The following is a 25,369-nucleotide window of genomic DNA, read 5'->3' as shown; positions in this document are numbered from 1 at the left end:
TGTCGTCATTGCCTCTCGCACCTCCATTCTCTTTCTCTTCACCTATCTTCCACATAACACTCCAGCATTCGTCACTCGTGATGCAACGCCAAACTTCCTCACTGTTGTCGCACTGTTGTGTCGCCGCTAGACCTCGTGATTCCTCACTCAACCTCATATTCTCAGCACCTCACCAACGTCGTTAGAGATAATCCTTGTTGGACCTCAGGTTTTATTTTCTAGTTATGTTATGCTTTAATGACTACAAATACTAACAATTTGAAACTTTGAATATACTATTTCATATGGAATTTGTGCCAATAAGAGAATTCTATGTTTTGTTTATTTTCCAGAAATGATAAAGCAGTCAAATTTGTAGTTAATCTTATATTATGTGTCTTGTTTGTGTTCTTATAATGAGACTTTTTGCTAGTGTGAGAATTCTATCACAACCTTAGGCCCCCAATTTTTTTTTCCAATAGTTGATACGATTAGAGAGACAAAAAAATAATGAATAAAAATGTGTATACGTGAATAATAATGAATTTTCTTATATAATCAAATTATATGAAAGCAGATATCCATGTTAAATTGTCATAGACCCAAGATGATGTTAGGGTTTTTAACTTGACGCAAAAAAATGATACTTTGACAAAAGGAATATCATTCTTGATTTTCAAAAATGGATATATACATTGTGTCTTTCAACTTCATGGCATGCACTAGATCAATCTCATATCTCTTGGTTTACTACTAGTAGGTAGACATGCATATTTATTTTTAAGTAGTTCTAGCTTTTAAGCCAAAGGATAATTTTAGATTAGAGACTATACAATGTTGGATTAATAGTTGTTGACTGAACAAATTTAAGGCAAAATAAATGTTGTGGATTAATAGTAACTTTTATATTGTAAATGGAGTTTAGAAACGATGAATAAAGATAAAAAGAATTGGAATGAAATGGCTAAGACAATGATGGAAAATCAAAGGAAATGTTCAACACAGTTTATATTAAGGATCAGGTTAGGAATTTCAAGACTATTCTCAAAGAAACATAACATTATATAAAAGATCGGTATTGCTTGTATTAATTTACTTTAAATGTATCCTTATGGTGAAGTGAGTAGGTCCTTTGTTGTAAGTAAGATGGAAGGATCAACTAGAGCATACTTGGCATCTGCTAGACAATAATAGCAACATGCACTTTGTTACATACAACCAACATCTAGTGAACCCAACTATACTGATTGGATGGACAGAACTCAAAGATTTCTATGGATTCACAGGAAATCATCAAGTTACAATGACCCATTTCGGACAGAGTATTTTCTTCCTGACCATCTTCAAAAGCAACTCTGGACCAAAAGCTTATCCTAAATGACACTCCTTATACCACCAAATTTCTAAGTCAATCACTTTTAAAGTCCTGCTGAATGGGTACAAAGTGACTTGCAGCAATTTGATGAGTAACTCAACATTATATATAATTAGTACAAAAGCACTTATGTTCATCAAATTTTAAAATCATATACATATCTAAAATGAACTTAATGTTAATTTCAGGATGTGTCAAACATCATATACTCATTTATGAAATGTGTGGGATTCACCCATCTAAATTTGGAAGAGATTACGGAATGCAGGATTGTTTATAATCATTGGAGGAAGTTTACAAAAATTGGTTATGAATAGAAGACTTTTGCACAATCACAAAATTTGGAAGCTAAAACTCAAATTATATTTGAGTTCCTAGATGCAACATCTAACTTTGTTTTATTTTGGATTTGTTTGTAATTTAAATATATTATACTATACTAATATCTGTAAATTTTTGTTTATAACTCTTGGTGGTATATTTCGTAGGAAATGATGCTTGAAATGTTTCTGCTATGAATCTTTTTGTCAACTTATCGTTTTGTGGATAAATAGTTTATTATATAACATATAGAATATTTTAATTTTATTACATTAAGTTTCCATTTACTTCTTTTCAACTATGACTTATGTTTTTTTAAAGTGTTCACAACTTTGAATGACAAGTTGTGTTATGTATAATTATAGTTGGTAATTAAAAAAATAGGCACGATATTAAGAAAAATTCCAAAACAAACACCGATTTTTAGAAAAATCATTGTTGTTGCGCAAAACAACATCAATTTTTAGAAAAAATGATGTTGTTTGCCACAAAACAACTTCGATTTTCCTAAGAACTGATGTTGTGGTTTACTGACAACATCAGTTTTTTTAGAAAATTAATGTTGTGTAGTTTAGTTTAACATCGGTTTTTTAAAAACCAATATTAGCGTTGATACTTTTAATGCCAGTAGTTTCAACATCGATTAATAGGCAATGTTGAAAGTGCTAAAAAATCAATCTTAAAAGCATATTTTCTAGTAGTGATGATTAGTTAGCACCATAAAATTGATTAAAAGTAGGTGATCGATGAGGGATTAATCGCTATAAAATTAGTTTCTTTGACCATTTTTTCTCTATGCAAAAAATATCTCATTTGTGACTCCAAATATGCGTAACCTTGCACAAATATTGTTCTTTATATATGTTGACATTTGTAGTTTTTATTAAAAAGAGGTCTATTAATTAAAATTTCTTTAATAAATGGTAATAGTAATTCTCCATGTAAAAAGTCTCATTTCATAAATCCAAAACATGTAGTATTACACTAACTTAATTCATTTAAATACACTTATTTATGTAGTTTTTATTAAACATATATTTATTGAATGTGTAGATACAAAACATTTAGTTTCTTTAACAAATCTTTTTTATGTAAAAGCATTTGTTTTGAAAGTCCAAAATTTAGGGGTGACAAAATGGGTTGGACTTGTCCGGCCAACCCGTTTTGGCCTTTTTTTTTCTGGCCAAGTTCGAATTTTAAATCCATCAATTTGTTCGGTTTTGGCATGCTATAAACAAGTTGAGAGAAAAGTGGGGTGGATCAACCCGTCAAATCTTTTTCTATTAAAAAATGATTTAGTATCTATTTTGGTATATATATATATATATTATTAATTTGTTTATTTTTTGTCTAAATAAATTATTATTCAAAATTTAAAGTAATACTTTCGATTTTTTTAGTATGTATTTATTATTTATAAAAGGTAAAATCAATTAAAATATATTTATAATTTATTTTTTATTAATATTTTACAAACCAATCCAATAAAAATGGGATGGACTGACACTTTAAATCTATATATGAAATGCGGAGCGAAACATGTTGGTCCGTGTTTAGCGGGTTGGTGTCGAGGCAGACAAATCCAATTTGTCACCCCTACCAAAAATGTATTCTAGTTTCTTTTAAATATGGAGATATTGAACTTAATATCTTGGTCACTAGAAAATTCACTTATGTGGATTTCAAACTCCCATGTTATGCATAATACTCATAGATACAATGCACATATATTGAAACTAAATTTTGATAGTGTTTCGTGGTGAATTGGAAGCATCATATAGACTATCAGATAAGGCATAGACTAAGGTGGTGAAGACGGTAAATTTGTGTTTAGTGGTCAAAGAAAAAGTAACCAATTATATTAAGTCTTTCTTGTATTTTAATTTATTTTAATATTTATCACTTAACAGGGATTGACCATTTTGCCATTAATAAACCCTTCCTTAGCATAACAGAACACTCCCGTCCCTCTCCCATGACCCTCTAATGATTGATGACATCTCTGACAATCGATGTCGCCTTCAATGCCACTGTCTCCAATTTTACACAATTTTTAACTCTAGCATCATTTAAATTTGATTTGAATGATGTTTGTTGCTTGAGATTTTTGAATTGAGGTTTCGTTTAGTTAGATTAGAAAGTTGATTTTAAAAAATGTATTTTAATTTTGAAATATATAATAAAATTATTACTAAATATTAAAATAAAGAGATAATGTAACTTAATTATTATTGGTTAAAAAATCAACAATATCAAAATCAAGAAAGACTTAATATAATTGGTTGATGTACTATAGAAACTCTTTTTTTTTAATTGATGTTTGATGTCCTCTAAGTTAGAATCTTCCATGTTTTCCGCTAACTACCCAAAATCAAGAAGAAACAATTGTTTAGTTGAAAGTATTTTGCTAATCATAGATTATATTGGTTCAGTCAACCCAACTTATATCTTGTACTTAAGTTGCAACTTGAGATTTTCAATTAAGTACAACAACTACAGAGACCAAGCTAATTATATGTGTATCTTCAACTACCCTTCCAAGGGCACCCCTCTCTAAACCCTACACCTAGTCAACAAGCAACCTAACTAGGATGCCCTAGTTCTCAGACAAACCCTCAAGATCTAACACTTGAGTGACAACTTGCTAACTATGACTAATGACTCACTTAAGAACCTAGCATTCTTTTTTTCGCACTCTAGACACACATCAACGATTCCAGCTATTTGGCACATAGTTTTTGTATTTTTCTAGGCTTGGATACTATAACTTTTAGTTGAGCTTCTCTATATTTTATGTGTCTACTCAAGTGCACTAAGTTCAATGAATAAGACATTTATTTATAGTATGTATTGACATGGGCTTTCAAAAAATAGATTAAGGTTAGATTTATCTAAGATATATTTCAAACTTATCTTTGATTTGCTTTATATTTATCTCTTATTTGAAAAGTTGTTTGTTTTAGGAAATATCTCTACTACATTTATCTTTAAAGATAAGATTATATTCCTATGCAAAACAAGCTCATGTTTTCTTATAAATAGATAGATAATGACATAGAAAACTTTCCATTTTTGAAATCTCATTGGTCCAATTAATTATGGAAAGATTACTTTTGAAAAATAAGGAAAAATATTCAAATTTGGGTTGCCAAACTCGTGAAACTTGAGCTTCCCATCTAGGACTTGATTTTGGTCACCAAAGTTCAAGTTAGTTTTGGTTGCCAGGACTTAGTCTCAAATCTCAAACTCAAGTTTCCAACACCACCAGGCCCAAATTTGAGTTTTCAAGGTTCCAAGCCCATTATGTGTGTGAGGCTATGTGTAGTGGGTTCTAAGTGACCTAGATTAATTATTAGAACTATGATAAATGATGAAAGTTTACAAAGAGTCAAAATAATTATGTATAAAGTCTCTCCATATAAAACAAACAAGTAGGTGAAAGTTTAAAAAACTTCTTGTTACTAACTTTTAATTCCTCACCAAATTACTGTCAACACATAACTATCTCTATTACTAATATCTATATCTATTCCAAATCCGGATCATTAAAAAAATTAACTTACCTATTGTATTACTAATTAATGTATGTACAACAAAAATAAATAAATAAATAAATACATACGAAAGTTATAAAGATTATTTGTCTAACATGTTGATGCGTTGCATTTCTTTCTATCTTTTGCTTACTTTTCATACTTAGATTGGATGCATTTCATGGTGATTTATGTTTATATTCATGCATAATCTCTGAGTTTTTCCTTTTAGTACGTTGTTACGCTTTTTGGTGTGCTTTTGGTTGTAGGAATCTATCTTAGCATGGAAACCATGAAGTTCTTGCAATGAAAGAAGTAGATGCCACATGGGTGTGACAACTCCCTACAACAGTGTGGCTGCTACCTTCACATTACAGTTCTCAATCTCATAAGTCTCCTCTTAGTTTCATTCTTGGATCACTACTACATATGTGACCTTTAGCAACATTTTTTTTTATCTAACATTTAATAAAATATTGATAAAAGTCTTTGGCAACATTCAAAAAATATCATTAAATTATAAATAAATGTTACTAATATTTTTTGTGACATATAATCAAATGTTATGTATTGCCTATGTTGTTAAAGTCAAAAAAATGTCACTAAAAGGTTTTAGCAACACAAGTTATGCACAACATCTGATAAAATATCACCAAAACATGTGAGTAACATTTATTTGTAATTTGACCATATTTTTTTAATGTTACCAAATATTTTTAGCAATATTTTATTAAGTATTAGGTAAAAAAAAATGTTGTCAAAGATTACATGTGTAGAAGTGGGTGTTTGAAGGGAAACTTTCCCAATCATGTAAGTGTTGAGTGTCCCACCTATGATATGAACAAAATCATAGAAGTGAGCAATGGCTATGGAATTTGTCACTATAATTCACTTGTGTGGATTTCAAATTCCCATGTTTAACAGCGAAACAATGCACATATATTGAAACTAAATTTTGACAGTGTTTCGTAGTGAATTCGAAGCATAATATATACTATAAAAAATATATATATATATATATATATATACATATATATATATATATATATATATATATATAAAAGTTTTGTTAAATAATTTTTTGCTTTGGTTTACTTTTATAATTTTAGTTTCTATAATATTTAATGTTTTACTTGAGGTAAATATGTTAGTTTTATAATATGATTAGTTCGTTTTTAATTTATTCTTTTTGTAAATATGATATTCATTTATTCTTTTGGTGTATATTGTTTATTTATTTTTTTGGAATTATAGTTAGTTGCCCTCTTAATTAGAATCTTTCATATATTTTTCCTAACTACACAAAATCAACAAGGAAAAATTAATTGTTAAGTGAAAACTATTTTGGCAATCACATATTATACCGGTTTAGTCAATCCAACCTACACCCAGTACTCAAGTTGCAACTTGAGATTTTCCACTAAGTATAGTCATTACAAAGACAAAGCTGATTATGTTGCATCTTTGACTACCCTTCCAAGGACACCCCTTTGTAAACCCTACACTTAGTTCTGAGACAACCCCTCAAGGTCTAATCCTTGAGTGACAACTTGTTGTGACTAACAACTCACTTAAGAACTCAGCATTCTCTTTTTCTCACTCTAGACACATCAATTATCCAAGCTATTTGGCATACAACTTCTCTATTTTTCTATGAATAAGACACCTATTTATAGTATGTATTGACTTGGACTTTTCAAAAGATAGATTAAGATCAGAATTATCTGAGATATATTTTAAATCTATCTTTGATTCGCTTTATATTTATCTCTTATTTGAAAAGTTGCTTGTTTTAGGAAATACCTCTCTACATTTATCTTTAAAGATCTGATTTTCTTCTTAGGCAAAACAAGCTCATATTTTCTTAGAAATAGATATATTATGTCATAGAAAACTTCCCATTTTTGAAATCCCATTAATCCAATTAATTATAGAAAAATTACTTTTGAAAAACAAGGAAAAATCTTCTATTTTGGGTTGTCAAACTCGTGAAATTTGAGTTTATCATCTGGGACTTGAGTCCAGCTAGTAAAACTCAAGTTCCGTTTGAGACTCGATTTTTGGTTGCTAGGGCTTTAGTTCCATATCTCATACTCAAGTTTCTAACACCACCAGGTCCAAATTTGAGTTTTCAAGGTTCTGAGGACATTTTGTGTGTGACATATTGACTTAGACCTTGGCTCTTTAATCTTGGTCTTGAACCTTGACATAGACCTTGGCTCTTTAATCTTGGTCTTGTGTGTGATATATTTCAGATCTCATACTTCTATCTTCTATTTTTTACTTTGGCTTGACTTGTTGATGGTGTTTTTAGTTGTTGGTTTTGTTTTCATTGAAACTTCATCATACACTTGTTGACAGGATGTCATTGGGTATTTATTTTGAATGCTCGAAAGTCGCCAATTCAAGAGTCATGCTTTTAGTGCTTCTCTTTAATGCTTACAAGAACGAGTATCAAATTAACAGTTATGTTAAAGCTTTGGCCTAAATATATTTTTTGTCCTCTAAATTTAAAGTTGATCTTTTGTCCTGTATTTAAAAAAAAACTTGATTTGGTCCCTTTATCCTAAACGTTGTTAGCAATTTCACTTACATAACTAACAAATTACAAGTTGATTACAAGGTAACCAACCCACTTTGATTTTGCATTCTTATTATCAAATATCCTATCCCATATGTGTTTTCCTTTCAAAAGTATTCATTTTGATGTTTGAACAGAAACACTAAAACAAGTTTTCTTTTTTTCAAATTACAAGCACTAAAAAGATTAATTTTAAATTTAGAAAACAAAAAACGAAATTACCCAAAATTTAAAAATTAAAACCATAGTTAAACTTAAAGCTTTTATACGGAGTTTAAAGATAAATACAAATATAGAAATAGAAAAGTCAAACTTCTCTCTTTTTAAAATGCATATCCCTTAAAATTGCTTGAGAAATAATAATGTTATTAAATAGTTATAGTTATGAAAAATTATTAAGGACAAAATTTAGATACCAATTGTTAAGTGCTTTTAGAGATTTATTTGAATAATTTGCATAATAAAATTTTATATTAAATATTACTCTTTTCGGTTCTATTTATAAGACTCAATTACTTAATTTAGTTAGATTAAGGAGAGTGATTAGTTTAGTTGATAATAAGAAATATGTTCAAGATCATATTCTTTTTTCTAAAACTACCATTGTCTAATAATATCATTTCTCTCACTTTTATTGTTTGTCATTATAATCTCTACTAACTATAAATATTTTTGTTTAAAAATAATTAATGTAAAGAGCATTATGAATTCATATCTTATAAAAGGAACAAACTCGTTGAGTCTTATAGATAGGACATGAGGAAGTAACATAGATTATGGGTTGTAATATTTCTTCCTGGTTCATGTATAAGTAAAAATAACTAATAAGTTAGTTGATATTATTTAAGTTTCCTACTCTTAAGTAAAAAAATAAGGTTATTTTTAAAATGGCATTCATTGAAACTATTTGTCATGAATAAAAAGGATTCATTGAAAATATAATTAGAATTAAATGAATGATATTTTATTAATGATAACATTAAATAAGAAAATCAATTACATTTGCTTTAAGTCGAACATACAAGATCTTTTTTTACTTATATATGTGTTATGAAAAATTGCATGAGAAATTGTCTTTAAATATAATCATTTAAGATAAATCATTTTGATTGAAATACTTGGTAATTTGTTCCCATTTAATACCTTCTCCTTTGACTAGGTGAAAATATAATAAAAATTAATACTTTGTTGAATTAACAAATAATTTTTTTTTAAATGTGAAAAAGTAAAACAATACTTTTTTTCAAAATCTAATACTACCTTCGTTCAAAGTGACGTAATATAAATCATCAACATAAAGAAAAGTAATGATCACATTTAATATTATCATAAATTTAAATACTCGATAATCTATTCCCATTTAATATCTTCTCCTTTTACTAAGTGAAAATATAATATAAATAATTAATAAAAATTAATACTTTGTTGAATTAACAATGTGAAAAAAATAAAGCAATATTCTTTTTCAAAATCTAATACTACCTTCAAAGTAACGTAATATAAATTATAAACATTAAAAAGAAAAGTAATGATCACATTGAATATTATCATAAATTTAAATACTCGGTAATTTATTCTCATTTAATACCTTTTCCTTTGACTAGGTAAAAATATAATAAAAATAATTAATAAAAATTAATACTTTGTTGAATTAACAATGTGAAAAAAATAAAGCAATACTCTTTTTCAAAATCTAATATTATCTTTGTTCAAAGTAACGTAATATAAATCATCAACATCAAAAAAATTAATAATCACATTGAATATTATCATAAATTTAAATACTCATAATTTATTCTCATTTAATACATTCTCCTTTGACTAGGTGAAAATATAATAAAAATAATTAATAAAAATTAATACTTTGTTGAATTAACAATGTGAAAAAAATAAAGCAATACTCTTTTTCAAAATCTAATATTATCTTTGTTCAAAGTAACCTAATATAGATCATCAACATCAAGAAAAATAATGATCACATTGAATATTATCATAAATTTAAATACTCAATCATTGATTCTCATTTAATACCTTCTCATTTGACTTGGTGAAAATATAATAGAAATAATTAATAAAAATTAATACTTTTTTGAATTAACAATGTGAAAGAAATAATACAATACTCTTTTTTAAAATCTAATACTACCTTTGTTCAAAGTAACGTAATATAAATCATCAACATCAAGAAAAGTAATGATAACATTTAATATTATCATAAATTTAAATACTCGGTAATTTATTCTCATTTAATACCTTCTCCTTTGACTAGGTAAAAATATAATAAAAATAATTAATAAAAATTAATACTTTGTTGAATTAACAGTGTGAAAAAATAAAGCAATACTTTTTTTCAAGATCTATACTACTTTCATTCAAAGTAACTTAATATAAATCATCAACATCAAGAAAAGTAACGATCACATTTAATATGATCATAAATTTAAATACTGGGTAATTTATTCTCATTTAATACCTTCTCCTTTGACTAGGTGAAAATATAATAAAAATAATTAATAAAAATTAATACTTTGTTGAATTAACAATATGAAAAAATAAAGTAATACTTTTTTTAAAGATCTAATACTACTTTTATTCAAAATAACTTAATATAAATCATCAACACCAAAAAAAATAATGACGACATTTAATATTATTATAAATTTAAATTTTATTTTAAAAGTATTCTTAAATTTAAATATTATAAGTGAAGCAATAGTCTAATTTAATGTTAATTCTTAAAGTTGAATGAGTGAGTATTTAATATATAGAATTAATAACAAATTAAGGATATTAAATCGATTATTGTTTATAATTAGACCAAAGAAAAATACTTTTTTGTTGCTTAGGTTGTATTAAATGCTCCTTCTTGTATTTAACAAGGGGGAAAGAAGCAAAACTGAAAGTGTATTGCAAATTGCAAAATCAAAACTTTAGAGAACCTAGCGATTAGGTATGTCTTCTTCCCATGTTTATTATGTGAATGGCGCTTTGGAATCATACAAATAAACCCCAACGTGTTTCATCATCGATTCACCCAAATTCAACGAAACAACATCCTCATATCAATGGTAATTCCTTACCCCTTTTCACTCAATTTCACTTTTCTGTTTTCATTCACAATTTTTATTCAATTAGAGTTTTTCCTCTTCCGATTCAGTTTAGTTTACCGTTATTATCATTGTTTTGGGTCATGAATTTTTGCATTTCGTTCAAAGTCACTTATGTCAAAGAATTAGTGCAAAATGAATTGTTGGGTATATGAGAAGTTGAGAATAATATATTTTTCTAGTGTTTTTGATGTTGGTGAATAACTGTATGTGTTTATTTCAATCCACGAGCATATCTGAGTTTATTTTTTTATTGTTTTTATTTTTCAAGATTTGAATTAGGCTCTTGATACATATGAAATGTGGTTGATGGCATAAACTTGGAAAAAGAACTCAGGGTATATGTGAAATGTGGTTGATTGCATAAACATGAAAAATGAACTGTATATGTTTAAGACTTAGTGGAATATAAATTTTTGGGTGATTGAGAAATGGAGAATAAGAGGTTCCTCTAGTTTGAGCAAGTCAGGAACTGAGTATTTTATGTCGGAGAATAACTGTTTATGTTTATTTGAATCCATGAGCATCTGAATTTGATTTTTTATTTTGTTTTTCAAAATTGTATTAGGGTCTTGATGCATATGAATTGTTGTTGATTGCATAATTTGAAAAAAGAACTCAAGGTGTATGTATAATGGAGCTTGATTTGAATCAGGAGCCATCGGATCCAACTCACGCTTCTCCAGATGAATTTGATTCTTTGTTGGAAGAACTAGAATCTGCCCATGAACATGTGCAGGACCGTATTAGGCGCCTTGAAGCGATAACTTCCAGAACCAGGCAGTATTCGAGTTGGCCGCTGTTTCACACTCCAATCCAAATAACCAACTCTACTGGACAAACCAGCGCGCTAGCTGATGCTCGTGAAGAAGAAATGCCGAGCCGGGAAGTTGAGGAAAGAGTCGTTGAAAGTGGGAGAGGGTTCAAAAGGAAAGGTGCCCATTTAGTAGCTAAGGCATTGGGGAGGATTGAAACAGATGCCAATAAGGAAGGGGGAAGCACTGGAAATTTCTATGATTGCAATATATGTTTAGACAGGGCAAGAGATCCTGTGTTGACCTGCTGTGGTCATTTGTTTTGTTGGCCATGCTTCTATCAGGTGCAAATTGTCTATTCAAATGCAAGGGAATGCCCTGTTTGTAAAGGAGAGGTCACTGAAACTGGCATTTTTCCGATTTATGGCAATTCAAGTGCCGATGGCAGTTGTGAGTCAGGATTGAAAGGAGCTGGTTTGAGAATTCCTCCTCGACCCGCTGCACCCAGAATTGAGAGTTTTAGGCAGCAGCTAATAAGTCAGGGAGCATCTTCTTCTGTAATCCTAAATATCCGGCGGTTTCATCACCTTATTGGTGGGTTAGGAGCTCGAGTTCAGTCACAAAACCCCAATGCTGCAACTGATAGGAATAATGGTTTGCTCGCTCAATCTCGCCCGCCATCAAGCAATGATCGAGGTACTGGTTCCTCTCAGACTCCAATTTCAACCTTGTTAGTGCAAGGAGCTGCTTCATTTTCATCCCTTTCATCAGCATTAAATTCTGCGATGGATTCTGCTGAAAGATTAGTTGAGGACCTTGAGTCATATTTTCATAATCACCAGACAAATGGTGTCAATACAAGTTCAACTCATAATGGGAATGTTGCTGCAACTGATTCCACACCTGCAGCTTCTACATCTCCTTTTAGTAGGAATGTTGACACCACTGCTAATATTGGCTCAGAAATTCAGACAACAGATAATAACATACAGACTGAGACTAGTACATTGGACCCTTCTTCATCTCGCAGAGGAAGCACTCGTGTTTCAACTTCAAGACAAGTTACAAATGATCGCAGAAGGAGGTCAAGATGAAGGTCTTTTATGTAAGGAGATGTAAGTCATATTGCCCGAATGTTCCCAGTTTATAGAAAGCTACAATTTGCTTTTCATAGAAAAATTTCTGTCTCTTTAAGCAATTGGTATGTATAAAAGAATAAACAAACATTTTAAGCATTTTGTGTGGTGTTAGCCAATTTTTATTCAATGGATGAGAGGATATTACAGCAAATCATCAGGATATCTCTCTTTTCCATTAAGGAGCTTATAATAGTGATTTGATTGATATGTTTGCAACAGTATGCTTACATCACACTATTTTCTTCTTTTTATTGTGAGATATAAATATAACATAAAAACGAATTGTCTGAAGTGTCTCTAATTTTGGTGGGGAAAATGGCACCAAAACTTTCTTTATCATATAAAAGATGCATAAATTATATTTTATATCTTAAAACTCTTCTCCTTAAAAAAAAGTAATAGGATAGGTAATGAATTCTTATAACTATAATGAACAATCATCAAACTTTTTACTACATATAAAAAATCGGAAGTTAACCATGTGACTTATTAGCTCAATGATTAGCAAGATTAAAAATCAAAGATATTGAAAGTTTTAATCATTGAGTTTTGGAAACTTAAGAAATTATTCATGTTCAGAAGTTAAGAGAATGAATGATATAATAGTAATTATTTTTTCTTTTGGACTCTTCAATCCCTAGGCCTTGAGTCGTCACCCCTTCAACCCACAAGGTTGGCTTTGGTTAGGTTAGCTCAAAAAATAAATGAGCTTGTGAAATATGTGGTATGCTTCTGCCCTATATTGGCTCGCTACTGGTTGACGGATTAACCTTACAGACCTAAATAAAATATTAAAAAATTGAAGAAAGAAAAGCTAAAAAAATCAACTAATAACGACATTTTTTCAACTATTAAATATAAATAATGAAGAAACTTTCATCATTTAAATTTCCAATAAAATAACAAAGATCAAAATTGTGTATCGTATCACACCATGTTAAAACCAAGTCAATTAAATACTACTACTATTACACTACTAAATAATAAGTATTTATATAGTGTCATCCCTAAAAAATGCATGATCCTAACTCCAGTCCTTTTTATAAGAAAAATGTTTGTGTAAAATTCTTATAAAAATTGATTGGAGGGAGTATTAGACAACTTTTAATACAATAATTGACAAATTAAACATAATACATAAAATCAAAGTTATGACCTCAATTATTTTTTCTCCTTTCTCTTTACTTGACGGGAAATAACTTTTCGTGAATCTCACTTTTTCAAAAATAAAATTCTCTATTTTCTCTCTTCATCCAAAAGTTAGAACACATTTTTCCATCCTATTTCTCTTCACTTATTTTCTATACAATTGATAGACATACTCTTCAAAGAAGGTTTCTAATGCCTTTATAAATAATAAATAGAAATAATAAATAAACACACTTCTGAAAATTTAGAAAAATATCTATCCAAGGAAAAAGTAATAAATTTTTTTCTTTTTCTTAAAACTATTCATGCATGCTTATTACATACTGACATTGCCAAAATTAGCCATGCACATTAATTTAATGTTTCCCGTATCAATGCCCTGTCTATGACAAGAACTTAAAGTCTGCAACTCAATAATCTCCATTATAGGCATTTGGTTGTTTCGTCCTGAACACATCAATTATCTTGTGCATCTCAGAGGGCAACCTACCAATCTAGAGGCCGACGTACAAGAAAACATGATAAAATGAGGATATCATGCGGTAAAGCCAAAACTCAAAAGTCTCTCTTTTCTAGGCAGGGATAATTTTATGATTGTTGACTCTCTAGGATGTTCATATTACAATCTACACTAGTTCACAAATATAACGCAATACAAATTAACAATAAATGGGCAAAAATCCCGATATTCAGATCAGAAACATTCCATACGATTTGCATTCCACCAATTCAAAGGCGGTGGCATAACAGGGTTACTGGGGAGGTGGTGGAGGCAGCATTGCAGACTGAGGGTATGGCAAAGGCCGTCCACCCTGCTGCTGAGGGGGTGGTGGTCGCCAAACAGGTGGTGGCTGACTTGCCATTACTGATGGTGGAGGAAGAGGCCTGGGTGGAGCTTGTGGAGGTGGTGGCATCTGCTGCATACCAGGGTGAGGTGGCCTGAACTGCTGGATTTGAGGTGGTGGCATCGCGGGTGATAACATTGTTTGACCTGGCTGTTGCTGATGCCACGCTGGTTGTCCAGGCACCGGCATAGGCTGGAATGCAGCAGCCTGAGGGGGTGGTGGACGGAGGGTAGGAATTGCAGCAGGAGCAACCCCATTAACAAAGGGTCGGGGAGGCACTGGAGCAACCCCATTAGCCTGAGGAGCACTGGGAAGTGTTGGAGGTCCACTGGCAAATAAAGTATGAGGCCTGCTCTTCTGTGTAGTTGGATTACTTGCAGCCAAAACTCTTTCTGCACCATAGAAGAAATATTAGCAGATAGCCAGATACTACAAAAACAAACAATATGCATGAATTAATCCCAAAAAGTAGATAGTACTAGTAGCAAGAAAGGACCTCACCTGCTGGGGTACCATGCCGTTCACCCTTAGTGTCTTTCTTATAAGCATATGACACTGTAATTTGACGATTGCAAAGATATTGTCCATTCATTGCCTACAAAATATAGAAAAATTCAATATCAGTGGCGTGGGAATGCTTTTATATTCTACTATTACGAATGATTTGAATACCCAGACAACAAAATTGAAACAGATAAATTTATTTTCACAAATACATTAATAAAAAATAAAACTCCCTCATTTATAACTTGGGCTGATTTTTCCATCCTAATTTATTAAATTATATTACTTTAATTTAACATTAATAATGTCAACTTCAACCCTTCCATCCAATTTAACCTTAAGAGTTAACAGAACAATATAAGCATGCTTCCCAATAGTCTTCATTCTTTAGAAGGGGCATTACAGCATTTGAATATACAAAGGGTTTGTGCTTCTGGTCACACAACCCTGTCCTACATAGATTAGAAGATCTCCTAAAGTTATATTCCTTGAAAAACTACATCGGCATAAAAAATTAAGTAATGGGGTTTCTAACTGTAGCTTTGAGTAGTCTTTTTCCTTTGGGCTTTGCCCCACATTACACCAAAAAGTAAAAATAAACATGGTATGTAATACAAATGAAAATACAAAATTATCTAACTTTTAATTTCTTTAAACTCTTCACTAGTGATGGGGTTGTTCCCTATTTCAGTTTCAAGATGCAGACAAAAAACAGTCTGTGACTTTTCCCTCATGTTGTTCCCTCTTCTGCAAGATTAAACTACACCATGTTTCTTTTCATTTTGATCCGTTTGAATTAGAGAAGACAAGAAATATTAGAATTTCAAACAGGAAATATTAGAAAGCTACCGTTGATGCAATGATACCAACAAATCATGAAGCATTGATGAGGAAGTCAGATATTAACTATTGGAACCTTGAATTTCGATGGATTCAATATATAGTTTGCTATCTTATTGTTACCATTTGTTTATGGCATGAAACATGAAAACAGTTGTAAATATTTCCTTTTGGGTATTGATGTTACACTTTATAATACAGGATCTTATATAGCCCCAATGGATTTTTTTCTCTTTTTGGTTTCCTATAGTATTCTCCCATACGGTAAAAGAGACACAAATCTCTCAAGGTACAGTCAAGCCCTAGAGGGTGAAACCCTCCCAACAATGCTTTCTACAAATGAATCCAAGACTACATACACCACAAGCTGGTCAATGAGTTTAAGATTTTATAAATGATTGCCAACCCATATATATTATTATTTGTTCTGGAGTGTTTATATATTTTAGTGAGTTAGTTCCAATTCAAGATCCACATGTGCTGAATAAGTATAACAAAAGAATGAAAGGTTGGCCTCACACTATATTCCTACAAATGACTCAAACACTAGACTGAGGCATACCTCAATGGCTGAATCAGATGCCTCAAATGAATCATAGCTAATGAAGCCAAAACCACGGGAATTTCCTGTCTCAGGATCTCTCATGATCTGCAACAAAAAGCCTTGAATATCAGATCATATACATAATGTTGAGTGAAATGAATCCTTTCAGGTGGTGGTTATTTTTAATTGTCATTGGCTTGATACCAAACATTTTTAAACAAAAATCGGTAAATGCTAATATAGAGAGATAAGAAAATGGCAAAGCATGAAAAGTATTAGCAACTGCTACTAGCTGGATACTGTTACTTAAGTGACACAAACATGATGAAATTAGATATATAATATTTAAAGAGAAAAACCTTTGGATTAGTAACAATAACTCCAAATGCACTGAAAGTATCATACAAGAGCTTCTCGTCTACATCCTGCAACAACATTAGGAACACTCATGTTTAAGTCTTGAATTCAATGCATAACTGCATGAGTCTGATTAACACTTGCATAATTTGGTTACTTACAGGATCAAGATTGCCAATGAAAAGATTTGCACCAACATCCAGGCTCTTTTTATCTTGGGATGCCTAGAACCAAAAAATCATAAAATCCATCAAACAGCATGAAAACTAAATGTTTTGTTAATCAAGTGACAAGGGTGTTGATACAACTACATTACTACAAGGAAGAAATATAGCAGAAATTGAACAGAGTACTACATAGTTTGTACAAACAAAATACAGATATGAAAAGAATAATCACTATGCAAAAAATAAGAGAGATTCAATTATAAAGAATGATTATCTGGGAATTGCATACGATATGGGTTGGTAAAATAAAAGTTCAATACTACCTAGCACCAAGGTTATCAAAGGCAGAATGCCAGAATTCTGTCACATAAGCACGCCATAGCGAGCCTCCCTTCACAAATTGCCTACGGCAGAGGTGTCGAAAAATGCCACATTATAGTGTTATGGTGGCACTATAATGGTTATGTAACAAAATTGCATGGCACGCATTGTCATTCTTGCATGCATCCCTTAAGTGGAAGGAGAAAGATAATCCCATTCTAAGGCTATGCATAAGCATCGAGTACTGAGATACAAGAGAACTAACATCCCTCAAGAAGAAGTGGTCATGGAGATTCACGGCAATCATGAATCGGTAAATGGCTGTTTGTTTTGATTAATACTTTGGATGACACATGCAAAAAATATTAAAAAGGAAGAAAATAAAAATTGAATTCAGAAGGGAAGCAAACACAGGAACAAGAACAATTTCATACCTTATTGACACGGATGGGTTTGCCATAAAGCTTAATCATGTTAAGCACCTTGATGGCCTGCAGAAAATGGAGAGAATGTGTTAGTTAGGGTTAGAGAGTGAGATGGAAAGAGAATAGAAGAGTAGCATACATAGTCAGCATCTTCTTCACTGCGGAATTCAACGAAACCATAACCCTGGTGTTGGTTGGTGACTCTATCCTTGGGAACATAGACATTAACTGAGAGAAATGAAAGTAAGAGTTTGTAGGAAACATAAAATGAAAGAAAGAAAGAAAAGAGAAAAAGAAATTACCGACAGGACCAGCCTGAACAAACAACTCCCATAGTAACTCCTCACATATCTGCAGCAGAAACCCTAGAACTTAGGAGAAGTGACAATAAAGAAATGAAGAGTGCGGAGAAAGAATAGTTACCTGAGGGTCGAGATTTCCGACATAAGCAGTGGCATCTTGATTCCTCTCGGCGGCATGTTGACCCAACAAATTGGCTCCCACACCGGGCGCGATTCGGGTCGTCATCGAATCAGAGAGGATTCAACTCCCAACTCTCAAATCAAATGAACCGCCGGAGCAAGATTTTTCTTTCAATATTTTTATATAATATATCACTTTCTCTAAGTATAATGTATATACATATCTGAATTTTATTTTTAGCAAAAATAATGTTTTACTAGTCTTCCAATTTGTTAGAGCTGAATCAGATGATTACGAAAAAAAAAATATATAACACATAGATTTGATGTTTGTTTGAAATATTAAATATTTCTTCATTAATTTTTGTAAATTATTAAAATAAGAACAAAACAAAATTTTAGTAGAATAAGTAGATGCAGAATGAATTGTATAGTTTGATATAATAACAACAATTCAAATGAAAAATTGTATATCTTCTAATTATTTATTATGTTCGTATGAGTACACTTTGAAAAATTAAATTTATATATTTTATATTAAATAAACTTATTTTAAATTTAAGAGACTAAAATATATATTTTACGTCTATAAATAATATATACACTAATAAGTAATAAAGGCAAAGACTTTCATCATCATACCATCACAAATAAATATATACATAAATTTAATGACTTTTATAATTATTATTATTATATGAATTACATCAACTTGAGAAATAGAGCATCACTATTAAAATATTCTTTATTTTATAAAAATTTGTTTGAGTTTGGTAGAGTTTGTATAGAAGCACATGTTGAGGGAAAAAATTAACTTATTTTATAGAAGAAACTATTTTTTTTAATATTATTAAATATAAAAATGCTATAATTTTGAATAAAAACTATACTTCTTAATTTATTTATATTTTTGGTCGAAGTTAATTATTAACTTTGGGGTCTCCCTCCCAGGTTTCATTTCACACTTATTTGAAGGAGGTTGCCTTGTTCAGTGTTCAATAGAATTTCAACGTTCCGAACCAACCTTCAAGAGCTTATGCACAGTCAAACTTACCATGATGCGAACAAGTGTTTAAAATTCTCTTTCTTTCATTTAACGAATCCATATGTTGTTCACTGCGTTAGAAGACTGATTGATTAAAATCAATTTTAAAACCAAGCCGGCTTTCACACTGATTTCAAACTGGTTCAAAAAATTTAAACCATTTTCAAAAACAATATAAACTGGATTTAAAATACAAACAAATTTTAATAGTTTGGTTGTTTAAACCATGGGCACAATGAAATTCTGATATATAGCTGCTTACACATGTACCACTCCACCATTTGATCAAATAGAAATTTAAAAAAGAAAATGAATGCAATATTAGCCATAATAAATTAGTTGATATTATAATAAAAGAGGGGAAAAAATACAACTGTTCAAAGCACAAACTAAAAGAAACACAACTCTGCGAATGTGTTGTACCCATTGTCTGACTCAACAAAAAACACCACTAAAATGTCTTGTTTTGCTGCAAAAATTTTCATCGCACAAGTTATCCGGAAAACAAGAATTTAAGCCTTCAAGCGACCATAAAACTTGTGTTTCTCCTGAGTGGTCTGGAAGCGGCCATGTCCAAACTTGGAGGAGGTGTCGATGAACTTGAGCTTGATCTCTTCCAGAGCCACCCGAGATGTCTGCTTGAGAAGCGACTGACGAAGAGTGATAACCCGCTTCTTCGGTCCAACACAGCATCCCTTCACCATAATATAATCATCCTTCACCACCCCATAATGAGGGAACCCACCCATAGGAGTAATATCCTTCTCAGTCCTGTCATTAGCAAACAAGATGATCAAATACTGCACAATCTGATATAATAATCACCAAAATAGAAACAAAAAAACACCTGTACCTGTCAAATTCAGTGATGGCTGAATGTGACTCTTGATCTGCCTTTGCAACCTTGTAGATCTTTTTATTCAGCTCGGTGCGATGATGATATCCATTCTGACCAGCCCTGGCAACAGTGAAAGAAACACGAGCAGGGTGCCAAGCTCCAATGCAAGCAACCTTCCTTAGACCTCTGTGAGTCTTGCGAGGAAGGCGAGTGACACCCCAACGAGTTACAACACCTTCATAACCTTTACCCTTAGTCACACCAATGATATCTATCATCTCATCTTTTTGGAAAACAGCATCCACTGGGATTTGCTTCTCGAAGAAGCTGTATGCATAGTCCACCTTCTGGTCTACTGTCCCACCATTAACTTGGATCTCCATCAAATGTGCTTTCTTCTGTTTCAGACCCTTCAACTTCCTTATCTTCAGAAAACAAAGAAAAACAATTTAATACCACGAAACCATTATATTAACATAACAAAACTGAACACGGACTATATTTAATATATTGGAACACTATAAGACTAAAAAATTATATCGTCAGATGTATGAACCAGAACCAAGCTTGCATGGTGGCAAAGAGACACATTCTGTGCTATGCTTCACTATGCCTGGCTAGAAAAACTACCAACTAATCAATTCAAAAGTTACAGAAAGAAAAACAAACTTAAATAAAATCCAATCCAAACAATTCCTTTACCTGAGTATGAGCCAGAACACGAATGACAGTTGCATACTTCTTCAATTTCTCGAGCTGAGATTCAATATCTTTCTTTCCCTCCTCGGTTTCATATTTTTTTGAATATTTGGTAAAGGCCTTCTTTTTTGATTTGCACCAGTTTTTGTAAAATCGTCTCTTGACTTCTTCACTTAGATGCTGAGCCCAAATAGTATTGAGTGTGCGAAGGCCACGAGGTGTCTTAACATATCCCACAACTCCAACAACAACCAATGGAGGAGTTTCAATGATAGTAACAGCTTCACATGTCTCTTTCTTGTGAAGCTCTACAAACAGCATAAAATGTTATCACGTACAAAGCAAGAAACATACAAGCCACAAAGGTAAAAGAAAATAATAGCCCAAGAATTGATCAGATGGAGATATTAAAAAGAATGCTAAAACAGGAAATCAACAACATCCTTATAGAAGGCATCTCAAATATTAGATACATGTAATTTGCTGGTCATGGAATATAGATAAGTGAAAGATTAAAACCTAAATTATACAAAAAAATAAATTGAGAAAAAATCATTGGAAGTTGATTTCACTATGTTTAAAACATACAAAACACCTACAACTTAGATACTTTCAACTTAAAATAGTTTACCATCTTCACATTGAAACAAGAAAAATACTCAGAAATCTAAGATTTCCTAAGAGACATTAGTAATACAAAAAATTACAACAAAGTCATTTACATACATGAAAGCAAACTACCCAAGATAAGTGAGAGCATAAATAACAGAGTTTGGATCAAGTCTAATCACTAGGACTTTTACTAGCACACTTGTAAATCTTCTTTTCCAAAGCTATAGTTAAACAATTCAATGCAAATACAATTGTCTCTTCCCACCTTCAGGGAATTAAAAAAAAATCATGCTTACTTGATCCAGGTTTCTCAACCTCTCTAACAATGTGGGTCATTCCAGCTTTGTAGCCCACAAAGGCAGTCAACCTGCATGGTTGACTAGGATTGTCTTTTGGGAAAGCCTTCACTGCAGTAGCAAATTGAAAGACATGTCACAAGAATTATCAAACATAACATATTGACGGAAGCTTATTTCATGCAGTGTAGGGTATACAGACTGAGGAATTAGACAGCATGATTTTTAAAAGTTAAAACCCTTACAAGTGCTTACCTTGTACAAAGGTAGAAGAAAAACAATAGTGTATTTTAGAGATGGTGTACCATCCGTTAAGAAATAATATTTATAAAATTGACAAACCCCACCAAAGACAATCAACAACAAATATAATTGTTGGGATTATGTAATTACACAGTAAAGAAATTACATGTTAATGAATACAAAAATACAGAACACACAAACCAAAAACATGTGTTTGTGTCTGTGAATTGCAAAGCCCTACCCCCAAAGGGAATAAAATCATAACTCATTGCAATATGTTTGGATTAATTTATGTTTAACATATTTGATTCCAAACTGATTCAACGCCCAAATTGATTAAGTTGGATAATTTATACAAGTTTTTTATTACAAAGTACTTTTAGAATTAAAAAGTCCAAAAATAAATCACCACTTAAAAAAATCTTAACCCAAATCAATTTAATTCAAAATAAACATTGCAAACAAAACCCAAAACTTAAATAGATCAATAATATCATAAAAAATTTAAATACTTCATGAAGATTGAAGGGTACTTAAAACATGAATCAATCCTGTTACAATATTCAATTCAATAAATTAAATAGACAAAACTGTTTAATTTCCAAGTTTCAGTGCATAAATCATTAACACATATCAATATAATTCAAAATCAATATTTCAAACGACCACCCGAAACTTAAAAACCTCAATAATATTTAAAAAAATTCTATAGTATAGGATGAATACTGCAAACTCGTATAAATCCTGCTACAAAATTCAATTCAGTGAATTAAATAGAAAAAACTGTTAAAATTTCCACGTGTCAGTGCCAAATCCCGGTAGTGATGAAGAAATGCTTCCAAACCAAAGGCCTATGGCAAAATGTATGCCAATTCTCGAGCTCATATGTTTTCCATTCCAAAAACCTTTGATAGGATTTTGGCAAGACGAGCCGTTTCTGAGATTCCAGCCTTGATTAGTCACTTTTTTTACGGAAGCAATTTCATTCACTCAACACAAGGAAGTGACGATAACACGAATAAAAAAAAAACTTTCGAACGAACAAATCAGTTTAAATGTTTTTAGATCTGAAAAGAAAACCCTTAACAACATCATTTAAATCTGAAAGTAAACAACAGAAACGAACAAAACAAAACAAAAAAAAGAGGATCACCCTTTCCGCGATGACGAGAAGCTCGCTTCCTTGGGAGAAAGCCAAGGGAACCGTGTCTCGGGTGCTCGAACTTGCGGTGAGACATCTTGTTTTCCAAATTCAACTGTCAAATTCACTCAAAATATAAGCATGCATTCATTCATTCATAAGAAAAGCAAAACGGAAGAGAAAACACTAACGGATCTATCATAACCGAACAGAGCAGAACAGAACGCAGGAAATGGTTGGGAACATACCTGCTGCGCTACGCTACAACGAGAGATAGACAGAGAAAATGTTGAATGGGTGTTTCGCTTACACCCTTTGTCGTTATAACTTATATGTAAGCCACTCGCCGCGCCGCACTGCATTCTTTCCAACCCTAAAATAACTGGGCTTCAGATCCGAAAGCAAGCATATGGACTATTGGACTCTCCCTCTAATTGGGCCCAAAGCTAGTATATTTTTATTGGGGTTGTTATTGGTCCTATTGAATAATGTTCTTTCACAATTTTATTGAATAAAATGTATTATAGAATGATACTTTCACTACATAATCAAATTTGTCTCTCTTTCTCACAATGGAATCGTAATTTCATTATATATTATAAATGAAATCACGATTCTATTGTATATTTTTTTGCCTTAGACACAGTAATGAAATCATGGTTTCATTGTTATGTTTTTTGGCACTTCCTTATCTCAACGAAAACAAAATTTTGTTGTATAAGTTTTTTTTATCACAACATTTTGTTATTATTTGTTTTGGCACCCCCCTTATCATAACAGAATCACAATTCTATTGTTTAAGTTTTTTTATCATAATGGAATCGAGATTTCGTTGTTATTTTTGTTGGCACCCCCCTCATTACAATAGAATCATGATTTCGTTGTAATAAAAAAAAACTTAATCAATGAAATTGGGATTCTATTCTATTATTTTTTTAAAAATTGAATAAAAAAGAAAATGAATCACAAAATCTCGATTTGTGTTCTCCATTACCTCTAAAGCTACATTTGTCTAAGCTACCTATTGGTAAGAATGATAGTGGTGGCTTAGACAGAGGTGACTTTAGAGGTAAATTTCATTATGCATTCAATCCTGATTTTATTGTGTATTTTGTTGTGAAAAAATAAACAGAGAAGTAGTGTTCACAGGGAGAGAAAAAGCTTAATGATTAAATGAAATTTCATAAAAATGTCTACTATATAGTACATATTGAGATACATATCCATAAAATTAATTGGATACACATTGAACATTTAAAATTATTTCAATCCTTAGAAAGGTTTATTACATATTGAGATCTTCTAGCTAATTGAAATTGTATTGAGTTGAAAACTTGAATGTGTCTCATGCAAGGCTTTTGCTAAGAATGAACTTCGGGTGTGTAATATCTTTCTCCATAGTTGTACAATGGAAGGCAAGAGATAATTATCCCTTAAAAAAGCTACAATATCATACAAAAGACAAAGTTAGCAAATAAATCAATATTAGCTTACAAAAATAAATGGTATCTTTGGTGGATAATGTATACCTGCACAAAGTGATTTCCATTGACAAATTCAATCATGATCCTATTGTGTTAGATGAATTATTACACAATGAAATCACAATTTTATTGTGTTACATAAGGGTCGAATTTGTAACACAATGGAATCTCAACTTTGTTGTGTTACAAATGTGTTATTCAATGGAATCGTGATTTGATTGTAAATCCAAAAACATTGGAATCATGATTTCATTGTGTTTACAAAAAAAACCCTTCACCAACAAGTGAAGAGAGGGGAAAGAGGAAAGAGGGAGAGGAGAATGATGAATAAAGAAAGGAAAGGGAATGAAAAGGAAAGAGTTAATATTTTAGGTGAGTGAGGAAAACTATTTTGATAATTGTAAGAGTTAATATTTTAGGTGAGTGAGGAAAACTATTTTGATAATTGTTCTTTGCTGGTAAGGGCCAATAGTAATGCCCCTTTTATTTTAGGGGGTAGTTATTGGCTCCATTGAAATTGCTTTTGGCCGTTTTCAAGGGGCCAAAAGTTTTTTGTTTTTTTTATTCTAAAAATATCCTTTCCTTGAAATCATGATTTCGTTGAATAAAATACACAATGGAATCATAATTTCATTGCATAACCAAAT

The 25,369-nt window shown here is 31.2% G+C and overlaps 3 protein-coding genes across 5 annotated transcripts; 1 reads left to right on the top strand and 2 right to left on the bottom strand.

The window, feature by feature from the left end:
* The first annotated feature begins 10,632 nt into the window (after positions 1 to 10,632).
* On the top strand, positions 10,633 to 13,008 carry LOC114377896. Of its 3 annotated transcripts, none has more exons than XM_028336366.1 (2): positions 10,633 to 10,857; positions 11,552 to 13,008. In XM_028336366.1, the coding sequence occupies exons 1-2, from the start codon at positions 10,855 to 10,857 to the stop codon at positions 12,743 to 12,745; spliced, it is 1,197 nt and encodes a 398-aa protein (XP_028192167.1). In that variant the 5' UTR covers positions 10,633 to 10,854; the 3' UTR covers positions 12,746 to 13,008. The 3 variants fall into 3 exon arrangements, with proteins under 3 accessions (XP_028192167.1, XP_028192166.1, XP_028192165.1); XM_028336365.1 differs by having other exon boundaries at positions 11,512 to 13,008; XM_028336364.1 differs by having other exon boundaries at positions 11,465 to 13,008.
* A 1,327-nt stretch (positions 13,009 to 14,335) lies between these two features.
* Positions 14,336 to 18,545, bottom strand: LOC114380162 (splicing factor 3B subunit 4-like). The gene is made up of 9 exons (XM_028339109.1): positions 18,366 to 18,545; positions 18,245 to 18,293; positions 18,082 to 18,170; positions 17,952 to 18,008; positions 17,191 to 17,253; positions 17,032 to 17,097; positions 16,691 to 16,777; positions 15,286 to 15,379; positions 14,336 to 15,176 (listed from the first exon to the last, which is right to left on the bottom strand). The coding sequence occupies exons 1-9, from the start codon at positions 18,468 to 18,470 to the stop codon at positions 14,692 to 14,694; spliced, it is 1,095 nt and encodes a 364-aa protein (XP_028194910.1). The 5' UTR covers positions 18,471 to 18,545; the 3' UTR covers positions 14,336 to 14,691.
* Positions 18,546 to 19,730: 1,185 nt separating this feature from the next.
* On the bottom strand, positions 19,731 to 23,604 carry LOC114380381 (60S ribosomal protein L3-like). The gene is made up of 6 exons (XM_028339400.1): positions 23,487 to 23,604; positions 23,251 to 23,353; positions 21,855 to 21,965; positions 20,950 to 21,254; positions 20,263 to 20,672; positions 19,731 to 20,180 (listed from the first exon to the last, which is right to left on the bottom strand). The coding sequence occupies exons 1-6, from the start codon at positions 23,598 to 23,600 to the stop codon at positions 19,922 to 19,924; spliced, it is 1,302 nt and encodes a 433-aa protein (XP_028195201.1). The 5' UTR covers positions 23,601 to 23,604; the 3' UTR covers positions 19,731 to 19,921.
* Between the last annotated feature and the right edge of the window lie 1,765 nt (positions 23,605 to 25,369).

The sequence above is a fragment of the Glycine soja genome, chromosome 12 (assembly GCF_004193775.1).
Source record: "Glycine soja cultivar W05 chromosome 12, ASM419377v2, whole genome shotgun sequence".
Lineage (NCBI taxonomy): Eukaryota > Viridiplantae > Streptophyta > Magnoliopsida > Fabales > Fabaceae > Glycine > Glycine soja.
Note: the sequence above shows the minus strand (reverse complement) of the source record. Positions and strands in the feature narration are given on the sequence as shown.